Below are 26,463 nucleotides of genomic sequence, written 5' to 3' on the forward strand. Positions count from 1 at the left end.
AAGACCCATACTGGAGGGGGCCGCTGCTGGGCTGCTACTCCCGCCGTCGCCATGATTTCCCCCGCAGACTCTCTGCTCAAGTACGACACCCCGGTGCTGGTGAGCCGGGACACGGAGAAACGGAGCCCCAAGGTAAGGACGGCGGCTCAGGAGACAAAGGAGCCTCTAAGCTCCGATGGGGAAAGACACATTCCCGCTTTGAGGGTCAGGAACCCCAAGGGGCAGGGATTGCAGAGATTGGGAGTAAAAGGAATTGGGAAGTCGGGGAAGGAGGGTGAGAGGATTGTATAGGAAGCCCAGATGTTGGGTGTAAGCCCAGATGTTGGGTGTGACCCCAGAGGGCAGATTTAGGACGGGGAAGAAGGTCACAGGGAGATGAATGGGGCTCACTCTTCTTCATAGTACCTGAGTCCAAGAATAGATGAGGTAGTGATTTCCCCATCACCAGAGGTGTGAAAGCACGTGCCTGAGCACCTGTGCCGGGAACACCTGTTAAGCATTGAGTTGGGACTAGACTTCATGGCCTCCTTCAGCTCTGTGACATAATTTCTGCGGAGAAGACTGATCCAAAGTGGCTAGGAAGAGAGGAGGGCTGTGCAGAAGTCCTGGAGCATTCTAGGGGTGGGGGATGTGTAGAGCTGAGCTGCCCTCACTTGTGCCTTCATCTCAGGCTCAGGCACTGAAAGTCAGCCCCCAGCAGCCTGGACCCTCAGGTCCAGTCCCACAGCCACCCAAGACCAAGCTCCCTGCAACTTCTTGTGTCCCAGATCCTACAAAGCAGGCAGAAGAAATCTTGAATGCCATCCTACCCCCGAGGTAAGAAAGTAGGAGCAGTGGCTGGGAGAATGCCTCTGCTTTTGCATCCTGGATTTTGGGATTGTGGGAGGAGGCACTCTGCCTCTGTTCCATCCAGTATCACAGAGCTCCTAGAACTTACCTATAGCTGGATCCTGGCAGGGTGGTAGGAGACCTCTTCTCAATCTACCCTCATTTCCTGGATGCCCTCACCCAATCTCATGGCTTTAGATACCACCTATAGGCCAATGGCTCCCAAATGTGCAGAGGAGAGGAGAGAGCTCTGTCCTCTCCACTAAACTCCAGGCCATATAGTCTTCTACTTCCTCATTATCTTCATGAAGATATCTAATAGACATCTCAAACTCAACATACTTGAATAATCACAATTTCTTCCTCCCCCAGTCTGCTCATTCCCCGTCGTCTCCTTTTGACTAGGGATTCAAGCCCCCTTTTATTCCTTTTGATCACTCTCACACCACGTGTCCTATCCTTCGTCACATTCTTTTCGCTCCACCTTCAAATTCTTTCCCAAATCCAACCACTTTTCACCACCTCTGCTTCCACCATCTTGCTCCTAGCCACTGGTGGCCACTCGCACGGCTGCAAAGGCCTCCTATCTGAAATGCTGCTTCCACTCTGCTCCTACAATCTATCCTCCATACAGCCCCTAATTCATAAGTCAGATCATACCAGTCTCTGGCAGAAACTCTTTCATAGCTTCCCATCTCAGACTAAAATCAGAAGTCCTTACAATGCCTGGAAGATGTGGCATGATCTGGTCTATGATACATCCCTGACCTTATCTCCTGTTATTCTGTTTCTTGTTCACTGTGCTGAATCCACAGGGGCCTCACTTGCTGTTTCTGGAGTGCCTCATCACTCTCCCACCACAGGGGTCTGACAGCTGGTGTTTTCACTGCCAAAGATGCTCTTCCCTTGATATTCCCTTGGTTCACTTCATTTCTTTGCTCAGGTCTTGCTCCGGTATCATTTCTTCCAGGAGGCCTTCCTTGAGAATTCTCTGCAGAAAAGCAGCCTTCCCCAACATGATCTCCTTTCCTTGCTTTTTCTTCTGCAGCCACTTTGATCACGGACATGGCTTTTTCAACTATTTTTATGTAATAAGTTGACAGCACAGTTTGTAAGTCTATGAGGAAAAGGGAAACAGTCAAAGAGAGACTGTCATCTCCTCTGAGATAGAGGTCAAAGGACGGGGATAACTTGTCAGTTGATTCCCTTCCACCAATGACACAAATCCTCTTTCCCATGACAGTTCTGCCTTCACACTTTCTCCCTGTGATTCCACAGCCTGGCCACCTCTGACACAAGGTTTGTTATGGGGGCCCATGCAGGCACACACCTTCAAGAACCTCCCCACCCGATACACACATCTGCCTCTTTCTGGCTCACACAAGGTTTATGATGTCCTGTTTTCCCGCCCCATAATCGGTGGGTAATTCCTACTCTTCAGATCAAGCAACAACCATAAATCAGTCTTCAACATGTTGGGAGGGTAAGATCTGGGACAGTGGGGGATGATTTCACAGCGGCCCCTTGCCACAGTGGAAATTGCCTATCACCCACTCATTCCCAAGGTCTCTGTGGAGGCAGCATGGTGGGTGTGGCTTTGGAGCTTCACACCCCTAGGGATGAAGGATTCTCAGGCAGGGGCCCTAAGGGCCCTCTCTCCTCATGTGCTAGGAAGCCTCAAGTCAATGGGTTTTGCTCAGCCTTGCTGTGTCTACCACAGGGAATGGGTGGAAGACACGCAGCTATGGATCCAGCAGGTGTCCAGCACCCCCAGCACCAGGATGGATGTGGTGCACCTACAGGAACAGTTAGACTTAAAGCTGCAGCAGCGGCAGGCCAGGGAAACAGGCATCTGTCCTGTCCGCAGGGAACTCTACTCACAGTGTTTTGGTGAGTGAGCCAGGTGAGGGGTGGGCACTACACACTCTACTGCTCCCTTCCCTTCACCTTCAGCACAGATCCAAGCCTGAGTACCCTGGAGCTGGAGCCCACCTCATGCTGGAATCCCCTCTTCTCCCCCTGCCTGACCCACCCAGCAACAGCTAAATGGCCCCTTCCCCTTCCCAGCCCAGCGTCTTCTACAAGTCCTCCAGCTGCCAACCACTGTATTCTTGGCAACTTGAGTTCCTCAATCCTTAGCAGATGTTTGGAGTAAGACGAGAACTTCCATCTGTTTTTTTTTTTCCAAAGATTTCTATAATAAGCATGTGCTAATTTTTTAATCTGAAAGATTAATGTTCAGTATTTACATCCATTCATCACTCCTTGGCCCTTGGTCCAGAAAACTCTTGTAATTTGTTGTTAACCGACAGACATGAGAGATTTAAGATGCACCTCCTTAAGTGCTGGTGTCAAATGGCTGTCCCCAGCCCAGTCTCACTGGCCTTCATGGACGCTGATCTGCAAACCACCTCCAAACCCTCAGGCAGCTGCAGCGTCTAGCAGGCTTCCTTATCTGTGTGTGATTATGGTTTGCCCTCCAGGTCAGCATTTATGGGGAGATAGGTGGGCAAGCTCTAGACCCTGGCTTTTCCAGCCCCAAACCAGTGCAGCCAAGGGGGCACACAGGATGTCCCAGCTGCTTGAAAACAGCCAATGGGCCGGGCACAGTGGCTCACGCCTGTAGTCCCAGCACTTTGGGAGGCTGAGGCGGGTGGATCACCTGAGGTCAGGAGTTCGAGACCAGCCTGGCCAACCTGGTGAAACCCCGTCTCTACTAAAAATAAAAAAAATTAGCTGGGAGTGGTGGCAGGCACCTGTAACCTCAGCTACTTGGGAGGCTGAGGCAGGAGAATTGCTTGAACCCAGGAGGCAGAGGTTGCAGTGAGCCGAGATAACGCCATTGCACTCCAACCTGGGAGACAGAGTGAGACCCTGTTTCAAAAAAACCAAAAAACAAAAAAACAGCCACCATCTTTAAACAGAAAAAGTCAGTTTTTTTCCTTTTTTGGGGGGGTACAGAATCTCGCCCCATCACCCAGGCTGGAGTGCAGTGGTGCAGTCTCGGCTCACTGCAACCTCTGCCCCCGGGGTTCAAACGATTCTCTTGCCTCAGCCTCCTGAGTAGCTGGGACTACAGGTGCCTGCCACCATGCCCAGCTAATTTTTGTATTTTTAGTAGAGACGGGGTTTCACCATGTTGGCCAGGATGGCCTTGATCTCTTTACCTCACGATCCACCCACCTCTGCCTCCCAAAGTGGTGGGATTACAGGCGTGAGCCACTGCGCCTGGCCAAAGTCCGTTTTTTTTTTCTAATAGTAGCCAGTTTTTACCTAAGGCCAGAAGGGAGGGAGTCCGGGGCTGTAAACACACCAGAGCATCTTGTTCCCTCTGCCCTGGCCGACCCAGGCTAGCTGACTGTGCTACTCGCAAGTGCCGAGTTCAGAGGAGTGAACCTTGCATGGCAAGGTTCTTTGGGCCACTGAAGGGACCCTCCCTGAGGTCCTTCTCTGAGGTCTTGTACTTTGTCTCCAAGCGAGAACACCCTAATATCCTTCCCCAGAGGAAGGGTGTTTGCAATAGAAATAGCGAGGTCCCCTCCCCGCACCCTGTCTGATCTCATGGTATGTGTGCATTGGAAGATGAGTTGATCCGGGAGGTCACCCTGAACTGTGCGGAGAGGGGGCTGCTGCTGCTGCGTGTCCGGGACGAGATCCGCATGACCATCGCTGCCTACCAGACCTTGTATGAAAGCAGCGTGGCGTTTGGCATGAGGAAGGCACTGCAGGCCGAGCAGGGGAAGGCAGACATGGAGAGGAAAGTGAGTGGGGATTGCCAGGACCCTTGGGCCCCTGACTCTTCTGTAAACCTCAGGGTCGTGTACTTGTCATTCCAGCACTACATGCTGGCCTCCTAAGGTGCTCTCCTGACATTCAAGACCCCTGGACCTGCATCACTTCAGTAAGGGACCCCTGGCTGAGTTTGATGGCCAGCTTGGTCTTGGGAGAGTTGTCTCTGCTGTGAACGCTCCACGCCAGGCACTGACCTCCCACTGGGTGGCAGTACATACCCTGGCAATGCCTTATGTCCCATGTCCCTTCCATCCAGGCTCTCAGGCCTTTCCGTCCACCTGGCCACATCCCAGGATGACTGGACATTCTGTCCTTAGATTGCAGAATTGGAGACAGAAAAGAGAGACCTGGAGAGGCAAGTAAACGAGCAGAAAGCAAAATGTGAAGCCACCGAGAAGCGGGAGAGCGAGAGGCGGCAGGTGGAGGAGAAGCAGCACAATGAGGAGATTCAGTTCCTAAAGCGGATGAATCAGCAGCTGAAGGTAATCAACGCGGGGGTGGAGGTGCTCACTGCCTCGAGAGAGACCCAGCTCCGCAGGCCAGGCATTCGGTTCTTTTTCCACGGCTTTTAAATGTTTGTCCACATGCACTGCCAAAGAATAAAGGAAGCTGACTTTGGTGGTGGGAGAGGGGAGGACTCCAGAGGGGGGTCTCTACTCTCAACTCTAAATCCCCGTGGCGCCTCAGCCTGGCTCTCCAGTGGATGATTTTTCTCCCTGGGAAAAAGCTGCCCATCCTCCAGGGAGAGGTGGAGATGGCAAAAAGTGGAACTGCTTTCCCCTGGAAGCTGGTATGTTGGAACCTTCCTGGAGGGCGCTGGGCTCCAGCTGGCTTGTGTGGTAGTGCTGTCCCACTGCTGTCTCCTTTGAGGCACTGTTTCTGGGCATAGCCAGGGAAGAAGTCAGAACCAGTGGGCAGCAGGGCCCTTTGAGAGGAAGAACCATTTCAAGTCAGAAACCTTCCTCAGGAATGTGGTCAGGGAACCCAGCTGTAGGTGTTCTTCCTCAAAGCCCAATGCTAGCAGTGGATTTATGTATTTATTTTTGAGACGGAGTCTTGCTCTGTTGCCAGGCTGGAGTGCAGTGGTGTGATCTCCGCTCACTGCAACCTCTGCCTCCCGGGTTCAAGCGATTCTCCTGCCTCAGCTTCCTGAGTAGCTGGGATTACAGGCGCATGCCACCACACCCAGCTAATTTTTGTATTTTTAGTAGAGACAGGGTTTCACCATGTTGGCCAGGATGGTCTCGATCTTTTGACCTTGTAACCCGCCCGCCTCAGCCTCCCGAAGTGCTGGGATTATAGGCATGAGCCACAGCGCCCGGCCTAGCAGTGTACTTTTTTCCAGCTGAGGTGATAGGAGGGAGGGGGCTGGTGGACACAGCTGGGCAGGAGCCATGCTACTGGCGCCACAGCTCCCAGCTGTTTGCTCCAAAGGTTCTCAAAAGTGGGCCCCAAACCAGAATCATCCTCACCTGGCAAATTAAGGAAGATAAATTATTGGGCCTACCCCAGATCCACTGAATCAGAAAATCTGGGGTTGGGGTCCAGCAATATGCATTAATAAGGTCTCAAGCGATTCTAATGTTTGCAGAAGTTTGAGCATCACTGTTCTGGAGAGATGGCCTACTGACATTTAGTGGCTTTCTCCAATGGCCCTGGCCACGGGACCCTGGATGATTTCCCTCTCCTCCCTAGGCTCAGATAGAAGCCTTACAGTCTTGACATTGGCAGGCTTGTTAGGTCTGTACACCAGCAGGTCTGGCCATTTGTGATAAAGAAGTCTTTCTATTAAACACTACTGGTGTAAGGTTTGTTCTTGGGTTCTTGATGGGTTTAAAAGGAAGAAACTGAGGCCAACACAAAAAGATCCAACGTGAAGGGTTTATTCAGGCTCCCGGGTGAGGTTCTACAGTCTGACAGGAGAGGCCAAAGAAGTCGCATGGACGCCTCACAGACGTGGGGTTTTATAGGGAGTGAAGGAGCTCGATTGGTTGTGGGAGAGCAGGACTACTATTGGATAAGGTTACAAGCCTTTGTTTGCATACAGGACTGGGCTGCTATTGGTTAGAATTACTCGGCTGCTATTGGCTAGAAAGACTTGGCTACTATTGGCTAGAATCACAAGACCCCGCTTGCATACTGGGTTCTTTAAGGGAAAGCCAGGCTGTGTGAGAAGGGGAGGAGGGAACATGCCCGAGCATGTCCGAGCTTTCGGGAAAAAAGGGTGAGGGGGATGTGCATCTGAGCTCCTGGTGAGGCAACCGGCCTTACAACTGGAACTTTTCTTGTTGCTGAAAAGTTAAACAAAAAGGAAAGCAAGAAACTTTCAGAGCCAGAGATGACTGTTTACTTAGCAGCCTCTGAGGCTGCTTTCCTTAACTGCTATATTCCTATTTCATAAGCCTGAGTTCCTCAGCTCTTCCTGTATTAGCAAGAAGAGCAAACCAAACACCTTTGCAGCTTTCTAACACTTAAAAGCAATCTTGTGGCCAGGCGAGGTGGCTCACGCCTATAATCCCAGCACTTTGGCAGGTCGAGGTGGGCCGATCACCTGAGATCAAGAGTTCGAGACCAGCCTAGCCAACATAGTGTAAACCCCATCTCTAGTAAAAATAGAAAAATTAGCTGGGGATGCTTCCAGGCACCTGTAATTGCAGCTACTCAGTAGGCTGAGGCAGGAGAATCACTTGAACCTGGGAGGTGGAGGTTGCAATGAGCCGAGATCACGCCATTGCACTCCAGCCTGGCAGCCTGGGGGACCAGAGTAAGACTTTGTCTCAAAAAAAAAAAAAAAAAAAAAGCAAACTTGTAATCTCCAGTGTGAAAAATTCTTTATAAGTGAGCTTTTTTTTTCTTTTGATAATTGAGTTTCACTCTTGTTGCCCAGGCTGGAGTGCAATGACACGATCTCAGCTCACTGCAACCTCCGCCTCCTGGGTTCAAACAATTCTCCTGCCTCAGCCTCCCAAGTAGCTGGGATTACAGGCACCCACCACCACGCTCAGCTAATTTTTTGTATTTTTAGCAGAAAGGGGGTTTCACCAGGTTGGCCAGGCTGGTCTCGAATTCCTGACCTAAGGTGATCCACCCGCCTAAGCCTCCTAAAGTGCTGGGATTACAGGTGTGAACCACTACACCCGGCCTTTTTTTTTTTTGAGACAGAGTTTTGCTCTTGTTGCCCAGGCTAGAGTGCAATGGCACAATCTTAGCTCACTGCAACCTCCGCCTCCCAGGTTCAAGCAATTCTCCTGCCTCAGCCTCCTGAGTAGCTGGGATTACAGGTGCCCGCCACCACGCTCAGCTAATTTTTTCAGTGGCTCGATCTCAGCTCACTGTAACCTCCACCTCCCGGGTTCAAGCAATTCCCCTGCCTCAGCCTCCTGAGTAGCTGGGACTACAGGTGCATGCCATCATGCCTAATTTTTTGTATTTTAGTAGAGATGGGGTTTCACCATGTTGGCCAGGATGGTCTCGATCTCCTGACCTCATGATCTGCCCGCCTCAGCCTCCCACAGTGCTGACATTACAGGCATGAGCCACTGTGTCTGGCTTAATTTTTTGTATTTTTAGTAGAGATGGGGCTTCATCATGTTGGCCAGGATGGTCTTGAACTCCTGACCTCATGTGATTCACCTACCTAGGCCTCCCAAAGTGCTGGAATTACAGGTGTGAGCCACTGCGCCTGGCCAGAAATGAACTTTTTTTTTTTTTGAGACTGAGTCTCGCTCTGTTGCCCAGGCTGGAGTGCAGTGGCACCATCTCAGCTTAGTGCAGCCTCTACCTCCTGGGCTCAGATGACCCTACCACCTCAGTCTCCTGAGTAGCTGGGATTATAGGTGCACGCCACCATGCCTGGCTAATTTTTTTATATTTTTAGTGGAGATAGGGTGGCCAGGCTGGTCTTGAACTCCTGACCTCAAGTGATCCGTCTGCCTGGGCCTCCCAAAGTGCTGGAATTACAGGCATGAGCCATCGTGCCTGGCCGAAGTGAGCTATTTTTATTGGCTTAAAGCTGCATTGCAAATAAAGCAGCTTTGCTGTCCCCAGGATATACCTTCCTAAAGATCTGTCCAGTATCATTTTATTGGCTGCCAGAGAAGCATAGTAAATAACTCCCAAGTGTCTTAAGCTTTACATAAAGAGGGACTGCTCTCAGCTGGGCACAGTGGCTCATGCTCGTAATCCCAGCACTTTGGGAGGCCAAGGCAGGTAGATCACCTGAGGTCAGGAGTTTGAGACCAGCCTAGCCAACATGGTGAAACCCTGTTTCTACTAAAAATACAAAAAGTAGCCAGGTGTGTTGGTGTGCACCTGTAATCCCGGCTACTCGGGAGGCTGAGGCAGGAGAATCACTTGAACCCGGGAGGCAGAGGTTGCAGTGAGCTGAGATCGTGCCATTGCACTCCAGCCTGGGTGACAAGAATGAAACTCCATTCCCCTCCCCAACCCCTCAAAAAAGAGGGACAGCTCTCTACTCACTTGGCAGCATTTCTCTAATAATTAGGTGTCAAGTTGTCTCAGTGGCTGCAAACTTGCTGTCTCCCAAACCTCTGGTCCCTGCAGAACTCCCAGGATCCTAAACTAGAGAGCCAAATGTTTAACTTAGCAGACATATTCTGGCCTGAAATCTGAGCCATGGAAAGCCATTACAAAAATGCATTCAATATCCTTTTCAATGCTTTATATCATACCTGGAGTCATTACTGTGTGGAAGCCAGGACAGCTCTGGCTTCTCCTCATGTACTAAGACTGTATGCCAAGCCAGAAACTAGCTAATCTAGAAAATATGGATTTGAGGATGAAGGGGAAAACGAACCCTTGGAGTGAAGCATTTGGATTATTCTTCCCAGAGGCTTTTATTACCTCTCAGCTATTTGTATCAGGCTGCAAGTTTCAAGTATTAATGGAGTTTGTTTTTGTTTTTCAGGCCCAACTGGAAGGCGTTATTGCACCAAAGAAGTGATAACTTCCACATGGGTCTACCCCATCATAAGCCCTTTGTAATAAAAAGCTAGTTTCCTGAGTGAACAAGCCATACCCTTCCCTAACCACCTAGGTATTTGTCAGAAGTCACACTATTGCTCCAATGTCATGGAACACGGAAGGTCTGCAAGCCAGCCTCCTGGCTGGGCAATGGAAGATGGTGTGGCCCTGTTAGTCTCAGGGTGTGGCTTACTATAGTGCCAGCCTTGGGATCTGCCAGCTCAGATTCTAAGAAAGACACTGCTTTCTCATCATCATTGTATAGCAACACTTATTTCTGACCAGATGAAGCTGCTGCTCTGCCCCTCAAACTTTTGGTTCACAGTTCTTCTACCTTAACCTGGGCTTCTGGCCTTATTTAATGTCTTTTTATCCCTACTCTAACGCATTTCTATTAACTCATATTGGAGCTCTGGTTTTTCTGCTGTACTCTATTACCCCCAATTGCCAGTCAACTGGACCCCTTCCTCCTGTTTCAGACTGCCTAGATTAGTAAATGTTTGCCAGAAAGGAATACCAGTCATAGTGGCCTTTGTGAGCTGTCTGCAACGAGCTCTTCCCCCAGCACAGATTTGTTCACGTTATCCTGCAGAAAACCAACCCCTGACTCTGCACTCCCCTAAGTAGTTATGTTGATTAACAACTGAAGAGGGAACCAAATCTCCCATGCAGGTCTAATGACTAATGATTGGACTATGGCCGCTAGCCAACTGCATTTTAGTATTTCTCTTCCACTCTCCAGGTTTTGTAGACCCAGATTGAATGAGTGACATAAATCTTAAGTTCAGGACAGGCCAGGGTAGGCTAGGAAGGTGAGCTGAAGGACTTCCATCCTTCAGTCAGGCTGCACAAGTAACATTACCTAGAAGGCACTAACATTCTCAGGTTCCCGGAGAGGTGAGAAGGGACTCTCCTTAGCAGAGCTTCCATCTGCCATCCGTCTTGGGTCCAGTGAGCTTCGACTCACAATGGAAGCACTGTTGTCCCCCAGAAAACCTGTGTTCCCCAAGCTGTACACACCACACACACACTGTCATCTGGAATCTAAGGGGCAGCTTTTACGCTGATCCAGTATCCTGAGGAATTAGAAGTCTCCGCTCAAATGACCTGCCGGTGTTGTCATTTCCATGGGAAAGAACTCTTTTCACAAGATCTGCTAGTTCCAGGATGCTACAACAGGAATGTACGTGCCCTCAGTGGGTCCACTTCACAGACTCAGTAAGGAACAGAAGTTACTGTAGTTTTCTTTTTTTTTTTTTTTTTTTGAGATGGAGTCTCACTCTGTCGTCCAGGCCGGAGTGCAGTGGCTGATCTCAGCTCACTGCAACCTCGACCTCCCTGGCCCAAGCTATTCTCCTGCCTTAGCCTCCTGAGTAGCTGGGATTACAGGTGCCCACCACCATGACCTGCCAATTTTTGTATTTTTAGTAGAGACAGGGTTTCACCATGTTGGCCAGGCTGGTTTCAAACTCCTGACCTCGTGATCTGCCCACCTCATCCTCCCAAGTGCTGGGATCAGAGGCATGAGCCACCATGCTTCGTATTTCAAAGCCCAGGCCACGCATACTAACATCCTTGAAATCTGCAGTTCTGTATGCTTCTATTCCAAATTGTTCATTACTACTAAACAAGAAATACTACGCTTTCCATTTTGTAGACCTCATCCCCTATTTCTGTTAGACATTCACATGACAGGTGACTGTGGATGAACCTCTTAGTTCATCTACAGTCTACCTGAAGTACTAGACTTTCAGACTCTATCACTGAAATCCTTAAGGGTGAGGAGGCTTTATTTCCCTAGGCTGGTGAAGGGCTTCAACTGTCAAACCTCAGAACAAACACATTATGGCCTTAGAAATGCCAACGGGGCAGGAAGAAAATGAACACAATTTCTAATTGCATGTTTTTGTATAATTTAATAACCTTTTAAACATGACTCTTTTATCTGAATTTTTTGTGTTTGTGTTTCTGTCCCTCTGAGTCATTGGTCTTCTTTTTGTTCCTGTTCCTATTTTTCACGTTGTGTGTTTCATAGTAGCGCACACCAACTTTTTTCGGCCGTTGCTGCCGTTCTGCTCGCCTCCGCTGGAAAAAATGGCAAGAAAAGATAAAGGAAAAAAAACCCGATCAAACCCTGAAAGTCATTCACAAAACAGGAGGCTGTGCTTCCCATCTCTGTTCTATTTCCCGTGCTGCTTCCACAGCTACTGGAAGCAGTGCTAATGAGGGAGGGCTCCCCCATAGACCTAAGGTTACTCTTCCATGTGACTTGTGAAACTCCAAGTTACAAATCTGCATGTGGTCCAACCCTTATCCAATGCATGAATCCCTTCTGCAGCACTCCTGACAAGTCCCCTGCGGTAAGGCTGAGAGTGCTGCTGCTAACTACTCCCCTCCCCAGAGGGCCCACTCCAGCTCTGAACAGCTCAGCTCTGAAGCTGTCCTTCAGACTGCCCAAACACATTTGCTCATCAGGTCATTTCCCTTGGGACTACAAACTGACTCCTCAGAGGATAATCCACCGCTGTGGAGATGTTGATTAGAAACTCCTCAAGGACCTTCATCCAGTGGGCCAGGCCCTGACCCTATTTATCTGACTTCAACTAGGTCACCGAGGACGGGGGTTCCTGGGATTCAGCTCTGGACCATTTGTTTCAGTGGGTCTTGACAACCGGACTTCTATTTACTCTAATTGGGTCATACTAAGACCTACAACACTTACTTCTTTTGATGTAAGCGCCCTGGGAGCTTTATTTGAATGTTCCTGTTCCTCTTTCCTTTGTGCCTTCCGCTTCTTTCCCTTTTTGGAAGGTGCTGGATACAAATGATACACAAACAGGAATTTTCTACTGAAAATTTGTCTATAAACCCAATGGTGGGAACAAGCTTGACGTATCAAAAGGAGAAGGACACTCAACGTGGACAGAGCGGGTGAGCAGGTGAGTAAAGCAGGCCAAGGGGAGGCCGCCAGGTCAGGATGCCCTGAGCCACAAACAGTGTGGAAGCTGATGCAAATGGAGGAAAGGATAAATGCAGGAAACATGCCCCCATCTTTGTCTGTGGACCCACCCTTGGATTCTAAGGTTAACAATGAACCATTTCTAAGAAGTTTCCTGAATTGCCAATTTAATCCTAAAAGATGTGCAGAATGAAAAGCAGATAATTTGCATAATAGTATGTGAATTTAATCTGCCAGATATGATAAATATTTATGTGGATGACTATATGAGATAATTTGGAGACTGAACTTAGGTTTCTCAAAGCTCTAAAGATGCAAATTACATCTAAATGACTGAAATAATTTGTCTTCACCTGTATCATCTACATTTTCTTCCAGTGTTTTTCTTTGTTCTTCGGGTTTTGCAAATATCTTTTCACTCAGTCCCTTGGATATTCTAAAACAGAAAAGCAAAGTAACATTCCTCTCACTCGTCCAAATCACATGCTGACCTGGAGACTTGAGACAGACAGACTAAGGAACCCCACTCCTATCCATGGAGTTTATCTCCAATGGAAGGAGTCAACACCCAACATGTCTGTGCCTCCCTGGTGTTTCTAAAAGATTGGACAACCAAGCTTCTCATACTGAAGGTAGCTGAATTTTACAAAATTTACAGCTCACTTTAAAAAAATGGATAACAGCCAAGTGTGGTGGTGCATGACGGCAGTCCCAGCTACTTAGGAGGCTGAGACGAGAGGACTGCTTGAGCCCAGGAGCATGAGGCCAGTCTAGGCAACATAGTGAGACCCCATCTCAAAAAAACAAACAGACAAAAAACCCAACCAACCACCTTACCAACCAAATGGCAATAACTCCATGTAAAAATACGGCTCCAGTACTCATGGCAAATTTATGGGAAAGGAACAAACAATCTACAATTTGTGAGATGAACATATTACCTGACTGCCGAAAACTTTTTGGCTTTGGCTTTGTCTAAAAACTTCTGATATTTGGCGATCTTCTCATCCAGGGCTTTAATAACAGCTTTGGTGTCATTTCCCACATGTTCCTCCTCGGATTCCGAGGAAGACTCTTCCACAGCGTCTCTTTGTTGCTCCTGTTCCTCCACCTCTTCTTCATCAGAAAAGCTGTCAAGCGCTTCCTCAAGATCTGACACCTCTACAGGAACCAGGTCATCCTCAGAAAACTGAGGCACCACATTGATTTTACCAAAGTTCTGCCGAACCCGTGCGAGAATCTGCTGCATCTCTGTGTTAGCATCACAGTGACTGTTCTCTTCCGTTTCTTTCTTAATAACGGATTCTGACCCATCACCTGCAATTTCGGTTACTTCCTCTCCTGGATTATGCTGGGCTGCTTCTGGGACAACTTCCAAAGATGAGGAGGGTGGAAGCTATTAAGGGGTGGAAATAGGGGCAAGAAACAAAATCAGAAAATGAAAATCGGAATTTCTGACTTGCTCTTAAACAGTCCTCTTCTCAGGACTAAGGGAAGGTACTGAAAACACCCAAATTTGAGGCATTTCATTAATCTGTTTTTAAGCCAATGTACATTAAACCCAGAGACCAGTGTTAGGATCAAAGGAATACATGTATAGTTCCATAGGATGAGGCAACTAAGACTATTTAAATCATTAAAACCAAACAATGATTTACCATAGACAAGCAAGGCTCCCTAGACCTTCCATGGGGGCTGTTCATATAAGCACATGCAAAATCAGCACACACAGCTATGTAAAAATGAAGGCCAGGGTGGATGTTAAGGATTAGAACAGTACTCAGAGAGGCATTTGAGGAGGTCCTCTGATTTAAGTGTGTCCTCCAAAATTCCTATGTTGGAAATGGATATGGTTTGGCTGTGTCCCCACCCAAATCTCATCTTGAATTGTAGCTTCTATAATCTCCACGTGTTGTGGGTGGGACCTGGTGGGAGGTAACTGAATTATGGTGGGGGATCTTTCCCCTGCTGCTCTCATGATGAATAAGTCTCACGAGATCTGATGGTTTTACGAAGGGCAGTTCCCTTGCACACACACTCTTGCCTGCCGCCGTGTTAGACACGCCTTTGTTCCTCCTTCACCTTCTGTCATGATTTGAAGACTCCCCAGCCATGTGGAACTGTGAGTCCACTAAACCTCTTTTTCTTTATAAACTACCCAGTCTCAGGTATTTCTTCATAGCAGTATGAAAACGGACCGATACAGACACTTAATCCCCAATGCAGCAACAGTGTTGGGAGGTGAGGCGTAGTAAGAGGTGATTAGATCAGGAGGGCTCTATCCCCATGACTGGACTAATGTGATCTCAAGAGGGGCTTAGTTATTTTAAGAGTGAGTTTGTTATGAAAGCAAGTTTGACCCTCTCTTGCTTGCTCTTGTCTTCCCACTTTCCACGATAGGATGACCCTTGTCAGATGCTGGTGCCCGATACTGGACTTCTCAGCCTCTAGAACCATAAGTCAAAACAGTTTCTGTTAATTATAATTACCCAGTCTGCAGTATTCTTAGAGCAGCACAAAACAGACTAAGATAGGAGGCATCTTGAAGCAAGAGTATAAGGTAAGAAGGGGGCATTCTGTGAGTGATGAGAGTTCATAACGAGCACTAAGTCTGGGGACCCTGAAACAACTGGCCTGTTTTAGGTGACTGCAAAGATAAGTACGTGCCAAGCTGTCTACTGGCGTTTCACATGTATAATACCGTTTTATCCTCGCAACAGAAACTCACAGAATTTAAAGTGATTTTCAAAGGCAAGAGTGGCCGGGCAAATAAAATCCAGGAAACCACATACAAAATTTGAACATATATTTTTCTAGGAAGGGCAATTTTTGGCTTTCAGTTTCTGAAGGGGTTTCTCCCCTCAACCAAAAAACGAAAAACAGAATCACAGAGTAAGGCACACAATAGTCAAACTGCCTCCACAGGACTGACAAGGACTACCTGCTGAGTTCTGGACAGAAATACGATTATAATTAAGCACTAATCAGGGGGCACTTTGGCCTATTTCCTTGTTGCTAAAAGTCTCTGAACACTAGGTACTGCCCATTTGCATCCCCACTATCCCTACATGCAGGATTTCTGACATTGAGGTCGTAAGACTGTGTAAGAATTGATGTGCAGCCCCATTGTTCTTATAGACAAGGTATCTGACATTAGAACCATAAGGTTTTTGTTTAAAGATTGCTTAAAGTATTTTTTCAGATCCCTAATTCTAGCAACCAGTTTGAAGATCCCCAGAGAAATGGGATCTGCATGAGAATACAGCTTCCTCATCTCCCTGTCCCGTGACTTCACCCTACACTCTTCATCCAGTCAATGATTCTCACTCCAGCCCACTCCAAAACCCTTTAAAAACCCTAACCCTAAACTCCTCATGGAGATGGATTTCATGATTCCTCCCATTTCCTCCTTTGGTGACCCTAAGATTAAACCTCTTTCTCTGCTGCAACCTGGTGGTGTCTCAGCGTATTAACTTGCTGTGTGCATTGGGCAACAAATTTATTATGGTTACAATAGTTCTTAAGAATTGGCAGGGCATGGTGGCTCACGCCTGTAATCCCAGCACTTTGGGAGGCCGAGGCAGGTGGATCACCTGAGGTCAGGAGTTCAAGACCAGTCTGGTCAACATAGCGAAACCCCATCTCTACTAAAAATACAAAAATTAGCGGGGCATGGTGGTATGTGCCTGTAATCCCAGCTACTTGCGAGGCTAAGGAAGAAGGATTACTTGAACCTCGGAGGCGGAAGTTGCAGTGAGCCAAGATCATGCCACTGCACTCCAGCCAGGGCAACAGAGCAAGACTCTATCTAAAAAAAAAAAAAAAAAGTAGTACCTGAACTACTTATCTATACTTAATGACTAGATATGGAGGAAGAGCTGAAGATAATGCCAATGTTTCCACACAGGGTCTCCAGAGAGCAGTGATACGGACATCCAGAATGAACCTAGAATCCAGCTGCTAACTCGAAACCCTCCAATGGCTTCCCACCATGCCACCCTCCCCTGGTCCAAGTCACAGTGACCTTGCCTGGAACATTCTCCCTAGACACTCCCATGGCTCCTGTCTCATGTTAAGGACTCTGCTGAAGTGCCACTGCCTCAGAGGCCTTCCCTGACCACCCCACACAAAGTACTCCTCGTCTTCCTCATGTGTAGCCTGGGTTTTCCTCACAGCACGCAAGACTTCCTGACATTATATATTCATCTGCTTACTGTTTTCCTATGATATAAATATCACACTTCCTGGCACAGAGCTCCTAAGGCCCTTGGAATTTCCCGAGCAATGGGTATCTTTTGTTATTGGTTACAAGCCCCTTCCCACCATACCTGAGTTTATGCTAATGTGGCGACTCATGGTGGAGCCCTAGAGAGCTTCAGGATGGGGATGTGCTGGTCACAGGAAGACCAAGCACTTGACCATGTGGTTGGTGCTTTCAGCTGCTCAGAGGAGAGAAGGGAGACTGGAATTGAGCCTATCACCAATTGCCACAGATTTCATCAGTCACATCTATGTAATGATGTGGTTGGGAAAGCTCCGGGTTGCTGAACACATCAATGTGCTGGGAGGGCATGGAAGCTCTGCACCTCTCCCCATGCCTTACCCTGGGCACCTCTTCTATTAGCTGATACTGAGCTTCACCATTTATAATAAACCTGTAATTGTAAACGCAGCACTTTCCTGAGTTCTGGGAGTCCTTCTGGCAAGTTATCAAACTCCAGAATCCCCGAATTTGTCATCAGCTAGGCATAAGTGTGGACAGCCTGCAGCTGGCATCTGAAGCAGGTGCAGTCTTATGGGACTGAGTCCTTAATCTGTGGAGTCTGTGCTAACTCTGGGAGATAGTATCAGAACTGAATTGAATTGTTGGGACACTCGGCTGGTATCAGAGAACTGCAAAACTGGGATAGAAAAACAGTATGTATTTGGTGTCAGAAGAAATCACACACTCCCCTGCTGGAATATATGTGCAGGAGAGCAGCAGCTTGTCAGCTTCTTACCACAGCACCTCCAGTACACAGAAGAGTCCCTGGCCCATAGGAGATGCTCAATGTGGGACTGCTGAATGAATGTATCAATGAATGAATGAATGTATCAATGAATGAATGAATGATGCAATACACATGAAGAGGGAGAGAAACTTTTGTTGGGTTGTTGGATGGTTTGGGCAGGGACAAGGGAGAAAGTCAATTAACATCAGTTTCAGGCTAACTTTCAAATGCTGCAGAATACATTCAACTGGAAATACCTCGCTGCAACTGCAACTTGGAATGGAGTCAGCTAAGAGGAAACCAGAACTATATGGACCCAACGACACTAGCATAGATGCCAAATTGGAAGCCACCACTTCAAGAGACTTGGCTGGGTTCTGAAAAAGGTCCTAGAACTAGAAAGGCAAAATATTAATGTTGAGTCTTGTGGCGGTCCACTGCCACAGTGAGGGAAACGGGGACAGGAGGAGTGCTTCTGGCTCCAGCCTTCAGACTTCCTTCTCCAACTATCAATAGTACCACTCTCCTTTCCCACTGGATCACAGGCTTTTTGAGGGTAATGGCTGTTTTTCGTTCCTATATTCCCTGTGCCTGGCCCATAGTCGGTGCTAATAAATGTTTGTTAAACACATTAATCTTAGCAATGATTCTGTTTCTTAAGCATAAGAAAAGATACAGGTACCAGAAGATCACTTATATTTAATGAGCCCTCTTTTTCCATGGCCCTAAAGACTAGTATCTAAGCTTGGTCTTCTCTTATACGTCTATTTATTAGTCTCCAAATGCACCCCCAACAAAGGCCATGGCACTAGCAGTCTAGAATGAGAAAGGGTGGAGTGATCGCTGTGGGCCAGCAGTGCCTCACAACAGTGCTTCACCAAAAAAAAATATATATATTTTTTTGAGACTGAGTCTCCCTCTGTTGTCTAGGCTAGAGTGCAAAATGGCATGATCTCGGCTCACTGCAACCTTCATTTCCCAGATTCAAGCGATTCTTCTGCCTCAGCCTCCTGAGTAGCTGGGACTACAGGCATGTGACACCATGCCCAGTTAATTTTTGTATTTTTAGTAGAGACAAGATTTCACCATATTGACCAGGCTGGTCTCAAACTCCTGACCGTGTGATCCACCCACCTCAGCCTCCCAAAGTGCTGCGATTACAGCTGCAAGCCACTGTGCCCAGCCCCAAAAATATTTTTATATGTTAAAATAAATAAATAAAATGAGAGACACTGCAGCTGAATGAAAACATGCTCTATGAAGAGAGGCAATCAGAAGCTATACCAAGTCTAAGTTAGGACCCATGCTCCCCAGAGGTGGGCCCACCCTGCTCTTACCTGTACCTGGGGGGCCACAGGTGGCTCTGCATTGGGTGGCTTGACAAAGAAAGGAATCCGGCCCCTCTGCCAGTCATTGAGGACCATCTTACCCACAGTCTGTAAGTCGGGCTCTCCACCCTGAAAGGCCACACAAAGATTCCCAATTAAATTCAAAGGACCAAAACCACCTACCACTTTGGGGGTTGTCCCATGGGTTCATCATCACTTAGGAGACAAGTTTCACACTGCTCATACATGCATACCAAAAAAGGACCCATATTGTACACATATATGCCTGCAATAAGTATCAGTCTAAATTCTCACAAACTCTGGCTCACCTTTAGTAACTTCCCAGTCCGGAAAGCGAGCTTCTCAAGAAAGTCCTCAGCATTCTCCCAAGAATCAATCTTGTATGTTTTGCTGATATATTCTGGCTTTGCGCGTTCAAGTACAGCACCAATGTGGTCTTCAGGAGTCTTAATTTTTTCCACTTGAACCTAAATGTTAATAGGAAATCTCCCTATTACAAACTTTGTTGTGGAAGCAGTAAAGTTCCCAGTGTTCTCTGCAGCACTATTTGAAATTAGATTTCAACACCACAAAGCTAGTGGAGCCTGGCAGGAGCCTGTCTCCAAGGTGGCTAGACATGGTTGGCTGCAAGGAGCACCAATGAAAGCTGACCACAGCCATGGAGCCCAGAACTCAGCTTTAATCCCCACTCACCACAAACTAACCGTGTGGCTGCCACAAGCAGTTTAAACTTGGAATGTTTCATGTTACTCACTTGCAGAAATGGTTAAAAGTCTGCCAATCCCAGAACACAAAAAGAATGGAATAGTTTAAGAAAGGAAGGTAGGAATGTGCACAGGATGTATATAGCCAGAAGCATGGTCAAGGTTAAGTGGAACCATTTACAGTTTTCAGTCGTATTCAGAAACAAGTGAGGAAATGACTGGGTTCCAAAATGACTCAACCCATAAACCCACGAAGATGAATTATCACTAAGCATAAACAGGCCCTGCTTCCCTTTGGATCCTGTGTGTAAACTACAAACTCTTTTGTGGGATGATATTGACCAGACATGCCCATGGTTCCACTAACTCCTCAAACAGCTTATGCTGAGAGGCTGCCCTGCTCAGCATCGTGTTCCTAAAGTTTGGTCAGACAGGCTGAACCCAAACTGCCTTCTTAATGAGTAAAAAGAAAAAGTATCCAGGGTTCCCTATAGAATACTCCCCCGCAAACAGAAAGAGCCTATCAGGGCCAAATACTCACAACTCCTTTTAGCACAATGTCTGTCTCAGAGTCCTCAGAGGGGTAAACCACACCTGGACAGTCAATCAAGAATATCCGACGCATCAAAGTAATATACTGCCAGACCTGAAGTCAGAAAAAAGTCAGAGATGTCCTGCATCAAATACTTAAAAGAGTCTAATTTCACAAACCCCTGACGCTAATGTATGAAGCTGGAAAGGAGGAAGGGGTGAGTCAAAGGAAAGCAACCTGCAGAGTAATTAAGCTACTAACTCTCTCCTCTGTACCATGCACAAGATACTTCCACTAAGTGTAAACTATAGTTTCCATCAGCTAAGAGTCTAAAAATAACGGAAAGACAGGATTTCCATCTAGTATTGTGCAATTATACCCAGTGAACATTTCTGAGTTTTAAAAATACTCTTGAGAGCTTAGTACTACTTGGCCTCATTGCCTGTAAGTAAAACCGTGCTGTTCCTCAAACACTCTGTGTTTGAGGATATGACTCCCAACTTTAATAACCTACCTGAAGGTTGAAGCTTCTTAACCCACTCATCAAATATTCTTGGGTTAGTTTTGTTTATCAAAGTAAAAGGCTGGAGTGACAATTTAAAACAGATCTAAATAAGAATTGCATTAACCAACTCGTGCCAAAGCCACACGGTAGCATACAAAGTACTCTTAGTCTAATCAAAGAGGGCAGAAACAATTCTAATACATTCTAAACTATTACATGGAGAGCTGAACTCCTAATGGTGGTCTGCATTCAAGAGAAGCAGAGAGATATCAACAAGTCCTAAATGATCACCCTCTATGAAAATAAAATATGCAGAGGTAAGATCACCTTGCACCAAGCGTACCTTTGTTTCACCTGCAATGGGAGCCACGTTGCAAACTTTCTTAGAACGCAATGTGTTTATCACAGAGCTCTTGCCAACATTTGGATAGCCAATGAACCCAACACTGATCTGTTTCTTGTCAGTGTGCAACTGTTCAAAGAGAGAATACACAGCACATACATGCAGTCACATATATATCCCTTTGGACAAGCAGTTTGTATTACTTTGTTGATATGAAGAATACAGTGCAACACTGTTGATACAACTCGATTTAAAGCCTAGACACACACCACCTACATAATCTGTGTGAGCTGTATACATACGCTTATTAATAAATCAGAGGTGAGTCATTTCCTCAGTCTGCATGTGAAATTATCCTTATATGTGTTAAGGTTAAAAGTATGTAGGTCAAAAAACAAAAGAAGGCCAGGTGCAGTGGCCCATTCTTCTTTTTTTTTTTTTTTTTTAAGTCTTGCTGTGTCACCCAGGCTGGAGTGCAATGGTGCCATCTTGGCTCACTGTAACCTCTGCCTCCCAGGTTCAAGTGGTTCTCCTGCCTCAGCCTCCAGAGTAGCTGGGATTACAGGCACCTGCCTGAGAAACAGAGTGAGACTCTGTCTCAAAAAAAAAATTAAATTAAATTTGGGTCCCTATCCAATTATCCTATAATGCAGTCTATCAGTCAAGAAGGCCACTCCATGAAGGAAAAAAAAAATAACCTATTAGCTTTTTAATGCCTTACTTTTTTTTTTTTTTGAAACAGGGTTTTCAGAAAAGCTCTCTGCAACCTCTGCCTCCTGGGCTCAAGCAATCCTCCTGCCTCAGCCTCCTGGGTAGCTGGGACCATAGTTGTGCACCACCATGCCTTGCTAATTTTTTTCTATTTTTTTGTACAGATGGAGTTTTGCCATATTGCCCAGGCTAGTCTAGAAGTCCTGAGCTCAAGCCATCTGCCTACCTCATCCTCCCAAAGTGCTAGGTTTACAGGCATAAGCCACTGTACCTACCCTAATGCCTTACTCTTAAACATAAATAGAGAACCAAGAATAACCAAACATTTAAACGTGACTCTACTTGGAGGTTGAGGCTGCAGTGAACCATGATCACACCACTGCACTTCAGCCTGGGTTAAGATAGAACAAGACCCTGTCTCAAAAAATTTTTTAAAGTAAAAGAAAAAATTTTTAAGTGTGATTCTAGCAGAAAAGACAGAAAAACAAATAAAAATTTGAAGGTAACAGAATCAATGTAGACAGGAAAAATTTCAAAACATCATTTATGTTCTCAGAGAGAGAGAAGATACCGTGACTGTGAAATGAGATGTAAAAGCAAGCACAGCAAATGAGAATTCAACAAGAGCTCTCAGAAATTAAATATTAAAAGTGACTGGCAAAATAAATTTTGTGATAGGGCAGCTGGATGATCAAAACAAGGAAAAGTGCCCAGAAAATAGAGGAAAATGTCATATATGTACCAAAAGAAAGAAAATTCAAGAATTAAACCAGGAGGTAAAATTAAATTTCTGAACAAGAATACAGACAACTGAGGGAGGAAAGAAAATTTCAAAGAAATAATGTAAGACAATATCAGACTAGAGTCTCATCAAAAGGCAAGCTCACTGAGCAATAAATGGCCCACTTCAAGACACATCACTGTGAAATTTTAGAACAAGATAAATTTTAAATGTTAGAATAAGAAACGATCAGCTGGGCGTGGTGGCACACACCTGTAAACCTAGCACTTCAGGAGGCCAAAACGAGGCAGGAGGATCGCTTGGGCCTAGGAGTTGGAGGTTACAGTGAGCTATGGTTGTACCACTGCACTCCAGCCTGGGTGACAGAGCAAGACCCTGTCTCAAAAAAAAAAATCACAGCCACACAAAGTATGAGGGGTCAGAATGGTCTCAGATTCCTCAGAAGTCAGAAAACAGTGTAGTGGTGACTTCAAGATTCTTAGGAAAAACAGCATGAGGGTAAAATAAAGACGTCTTCAGGACGCAAGGCATGTCTCAAAAATGTTAGTATTCCTTCACAGGAAACTTTCAGAAAATATGTCCCATCAAAAGGAAGGAGTAAACCAGAAAAGAAAAGGGTCCTATAAACAAGAGGTCCCATACAGGAAAACAGCCAGGGAAATTCTCAGGATGACAGTGAAAGGAAGTCTCAGAAAGACGCTGCTGCAGCAGAGTGGCCAGGCCCGAGGACGGAGTGCTGGCCACTCAAGGGAACTACCGGTGGTGCCTGAAGTGCTGAAAGTTCCCATGTATCAGAGAAGTTGGTAGTATGACAGTGATAGATACAAATACAACAGAGCAAAGTAACACCAGCGAAAAGAAAAGCTCTGGTCAGAAAGGAATTATACTCATAGCACACTATGTGGGTCAGCTGTGACTAATACTTTACAGTCAAGGCAATGTATAGACTGAATGGTCGAGGTTACTCTTCCCAGCCTATTAGAGCAGCCACCCTGCAGGCTGCTACCCTTTATTAGAAATAAAGCTCTTTCCAAATTAAAACAACCAGCACCAACTAACACTGAATGAGTAATACTATAACCCAACACTGCCGTCTAACAATACAGGGAAGGTAAAGGGGGAAGTACATGTGGAGGAAGGATGGCTATAAGAAAGCATATCCTCATTTTCCATAGCTGGAAATTAATAAGCATCTAAAACTGGGGGTGGGGGGTGGGGACAGATCAAGAAAATAAAATCATAGTCATCTACTAAAAATATGGAGGAAAATAACAGAACTAATGGCTAATGATCAGAAGCACTTGCTTCTGTAAAGTGGGGAAGGGTGGGACAGCAGACATGTCTTTTGTTAGAAGCCAGGTAGAATTAACTATATATACAAATTCAAAATGACAGGTACAGAGCATGAAGCTTTGAGAATATTTGATAAGGTAGTCTGGTTCCAGGGCTTCCCTCAGGAGCTAACATCTGACCAGGGATCCGAAGCTTGAATGGTGGCAGGGCCCTCTCCAACCAAAGGAGCTAGAAGCTGCATGGGCCCCATGAGCAGAGAAGCACTGCAGGCCTGGAAAGCCCAGCAGAGGGTGGAAAGTCAGGTGCCAGGGCTGTGGCAGAAAGGGAAGCAACAATGGTCAGGGATACGGTGCAAAGACTGATCAAGAAAACACTTCAGAATCCCTTCTGAGTCTCTCTGAGTTTTTACATCTCTGGTTGTTTTTTAGAAACAGGGTTTTGCTCTGTCACCCAGGCTGACGTGCAGTGATACCATCATAGCTCACTGTAGCCTTGATCTCCTGGGCTCAAGCAATCCTCCTGCGTCAGTGTCCTGAGTATCTAGGACTACAGACCTGCACAACCACGTCCAGCTAAGAATCTGGTAACTGTCTGCTATGTCACGGCAGATTCTTATACCAGAAGACAGATTCTTACACCAACTCACAGCTATACAACTCCAGGAGAAACAGATCAGGGCTCAATACCTTTCCAAACTGCCGCAGAAGCTGAATGAAGGCTCCCTTGCCAAATGGGTTAGTAAGGCTTGCATGGAAAGCAAGTGTTGGATAATCCTGGGAGAGGACAGCAACCCACCGTTTCTAAAGGGAGAGATGGAAACATGCTGGTAAACTGCAGTTCATTTATTTATATTATGGGGAAGAATCAGAGCTTGAATTACAGAACTGTTTCAAATATACTATTTTCTAAGGAAAATGTTAGCTATATTCTTTGAAATGTTTTTTCCAAGTATGATAGCTAATGCTTTGTCTTCTGTCTTTTTTTTTTTTTTTTTGACGGGGTTTCACCATATTGGTTTGGCTGGTCTCGAACTCCCAACCTCAGGTGATCCGCCTGCCTTGGCCTCCCAAAGTGCTCGGATTACAGGTGAGTGAGCTACCGCACCTGGCCCCATCTTCTGTCTTATAAATAGAAAACAATATTCCAAAAAATGTCTTCACTGTTACTAAATGCAATTAATGGAGCATAATGTGAAGCAGGCAATCCTGCGGCTCTCTCCTCATGAGGGCACATAATCGCTCATCCAGTAAGGGTGCTGTCCTACAGAGGACACATGGTCCTCTCCCCACCATCAATGAGCACACTAGCGTGTTGTTTCCATCGAGAGCACTCCCTTTACTATATTCTCAGCAGTGTAACAGTTTATCCTAAAAACCCTAAAACTGCCTCATTAATAGATGTCTTAATAGTCTGTTCTGGTTTGGTAGTTGTACTTACTGTTGCCCAGGTTGGAACAAGGTCACATTTGTTAAGTACAAAAATGAGGTGTTTCCAAGGTTTTTCCTTCTTCAGGTAAGTTTCAATGTGAGGGGAACGAGTACCCATTGGATCTCTAGCATCAAGAACTTGAACGACAACATCTGACGAATCTATCACCTGAAAATGCAGAGAGGCAAAAATGGTTTGCCACAGTACAAATACAAGAGGGATGACATTCAAGGGAGTCTGGGAAAAATAAAATAATCATATTTAGAGACAACTTCAAAACAATCTCTGGGGAGAGTTGGTTGTAGCTAATCTCAATGCCCAGTGATCAGAACTCAAAAGGTTTTCCATCCTGTGGATTTTGAAACCTGTTGAATTTTAAACAGGAAAACTGGCTTAGATGAGACTCAACTTATTTCCTAACTACTATGGATTATTGAACTAAATCATTTACTTCTTAGACTTCTTTAAGTTTGTAATATTATAGGTTTTGTGTATTTCACAAAAAAACTAAAAGGTTTACTTTGCCTTCATGGTACCAGTTTCCTATTATATTATTATTTAATTACATGATTATGCTTGAAAATCTGTCTTCCGAAGATGATTATTAGCGTATGGATATAAACCCCTGCCAGTTAAAGAGCACTGGATCAGAAACATAAAGCCTCTTTCACTAACAAGCTAACTGAGCTAGGTACAGCATCAAACCTTTCTAGACAGGAGTCCTCATCTATAAAAGGAGAGGGGTGGACTAAATAACTGAAAACGTTGCATATGACTCTAACGAGGCATGATAAATCTAAACAGGAATATCACTTCGGCAGGAAATCTAAAAAAAATACTGACAGGTAATAAATATATGAGTGTATAAAAGAAAGCTGTTACTCTTATACAAGTACTTTTAAAAATGCAGTTACCTAGCACAATGGTACTACGTCTTCCTAGTTTCTTTGCAGGAGGAAGAGGATGTAACAGGCAGTGGTGCCTCTACTCTAGGCAACAGAGCTTCAATGTATGAAAGTTAGTTTTCTTCTACAGAAGTATGAAAGCCAAAGGAATCACTCAATGGGAGAGAATTTAGGATTCTTACCTTGTAGAGCTCACCCCATATTCTCTTGGACTGTCCCTTTTTATAGATCTCTTCTTGAGCTTCATTTCTAAGTAAGAAAGCACCCCAAATGAGCAACTGAAGCACCATCAAGACTAAAAGGACTCTTTAGGGCAAAGTCAATGTACCAAAACGAAGAATATCAAACCCAGTTGGAGATGAACAGGAAACAAATCGAATTTTAAAAGTGACTGTATC

At 46.0% G+C, this 26,463-nt stretch overlaps 2 protein-coding genes across 2 annotated transcripts in view; one reads left to right on the forward strand and one right to left on the reverse strand.

Annotated features, from left to right (window-relative positions):
- DNALI1 (dynein axonemal light intermediate chain 1) lies at positions 1-11,632 on the forward strand. The gene is made up of 6 exons (XM_012439248.3): positions 1-132; positions 671-816; positions 2,549-2,718; positions 4,411-4,589; positions 4,938-5,102; positions 9,548-11,632. Exons 1-6 carry the CDS (start codon positions 52-54, stop codon positions 9,581-9,583), a joined length of 777 nt encoding a protein of 258 aa, XP_012294671.2. The 5' UTR covers positions 1-51; the 3' UTR covers positions 9,584-11,632.
- Positions 11,500-26,463, reverse strand: part of GNL2 (G protein nucleolar 2) — a 24,946-nt gene continuing 9,982 nt past the window's right edge. Inside the window, exons 6-16 of the mRNA XM_012439236.3 lie at positions 26,248-26,314; positions 25,170-25,328; positions 24,419-24,532; positions 20,987-21,115; positions 20,148-20,252; positions 19,211-19,369; positions 18,891-19,010; positions 13,504-13,958; positions 12,916-12,998; positions 12,326-12,417; positions 11,500-11,688 (exon numbers count right to left, since the gene is read on the reverse strand). Of these exons, the coding sequence (XP_012294659.1) occupies positions 11,545-11,688; positions 12,326-12,417; positions 12,916-12,998; positions 13,504-13,958; positions 18,891-19,010; positions 19,211-19,369; positions 20,148-20,252; positions 20,987-21,115; positions 24,419-24,532; positions 25,170-25,328; positions 26,248-26,314 (1,627 nt within the window). The 3' untranslated portion in view covers positions 11,500-11,544. The remainder of the gene's footprint in view (positions 11,689-12,325; positions 12,418-12,915; positions 12,999-13,503; positions 13,959-18,890; positions 19,011-19,210; positions 19,370-20,147; positions 20,253-20,986; positions 21,116-24,418; positions 24,533-25,169; positions 25,329-26,247; positions 26,315-26,463) is intronic.

This window comes from Aotus nancymaae, unplaced genomic scaffold (genome assembly GCF_030222135.1).
Source record: "Aotus nancymaae isolate 86718 unplaced genomic scaffold, 86718_ANA_hifiasm-v0.15.2.pri h1tg000007l, whole genome shotgun sequence".
NCBI lineage: Eukaryota > Metazoa > Chordata > Mammalia > Primates > Aotidae > Aotus > Aotus nancymaae.

Coding starts and splice junctions, on each gene's coding strand:
- DNALI1 (XM_012439248.3), top strand. CDS start 52: ATGATTTCCCCCGCAGACTCTCTGCTCAAGTACGACACCCCGGTGCTG. Junction 133..670: donor CGGAGAAACGGAGCCCCAAG/GTAAGGACGGCG, acceptor CCTTCATCTCAG/GCTCAGGCACTGAAAGTCAG. Junction 4,590..4,937: donor AGGCAGACATGGAGAGGAAA/GTGAGTGGGGAT, acceptor TTCTGTCCTTAG/ATTGCAGAATTGGAGACAGA.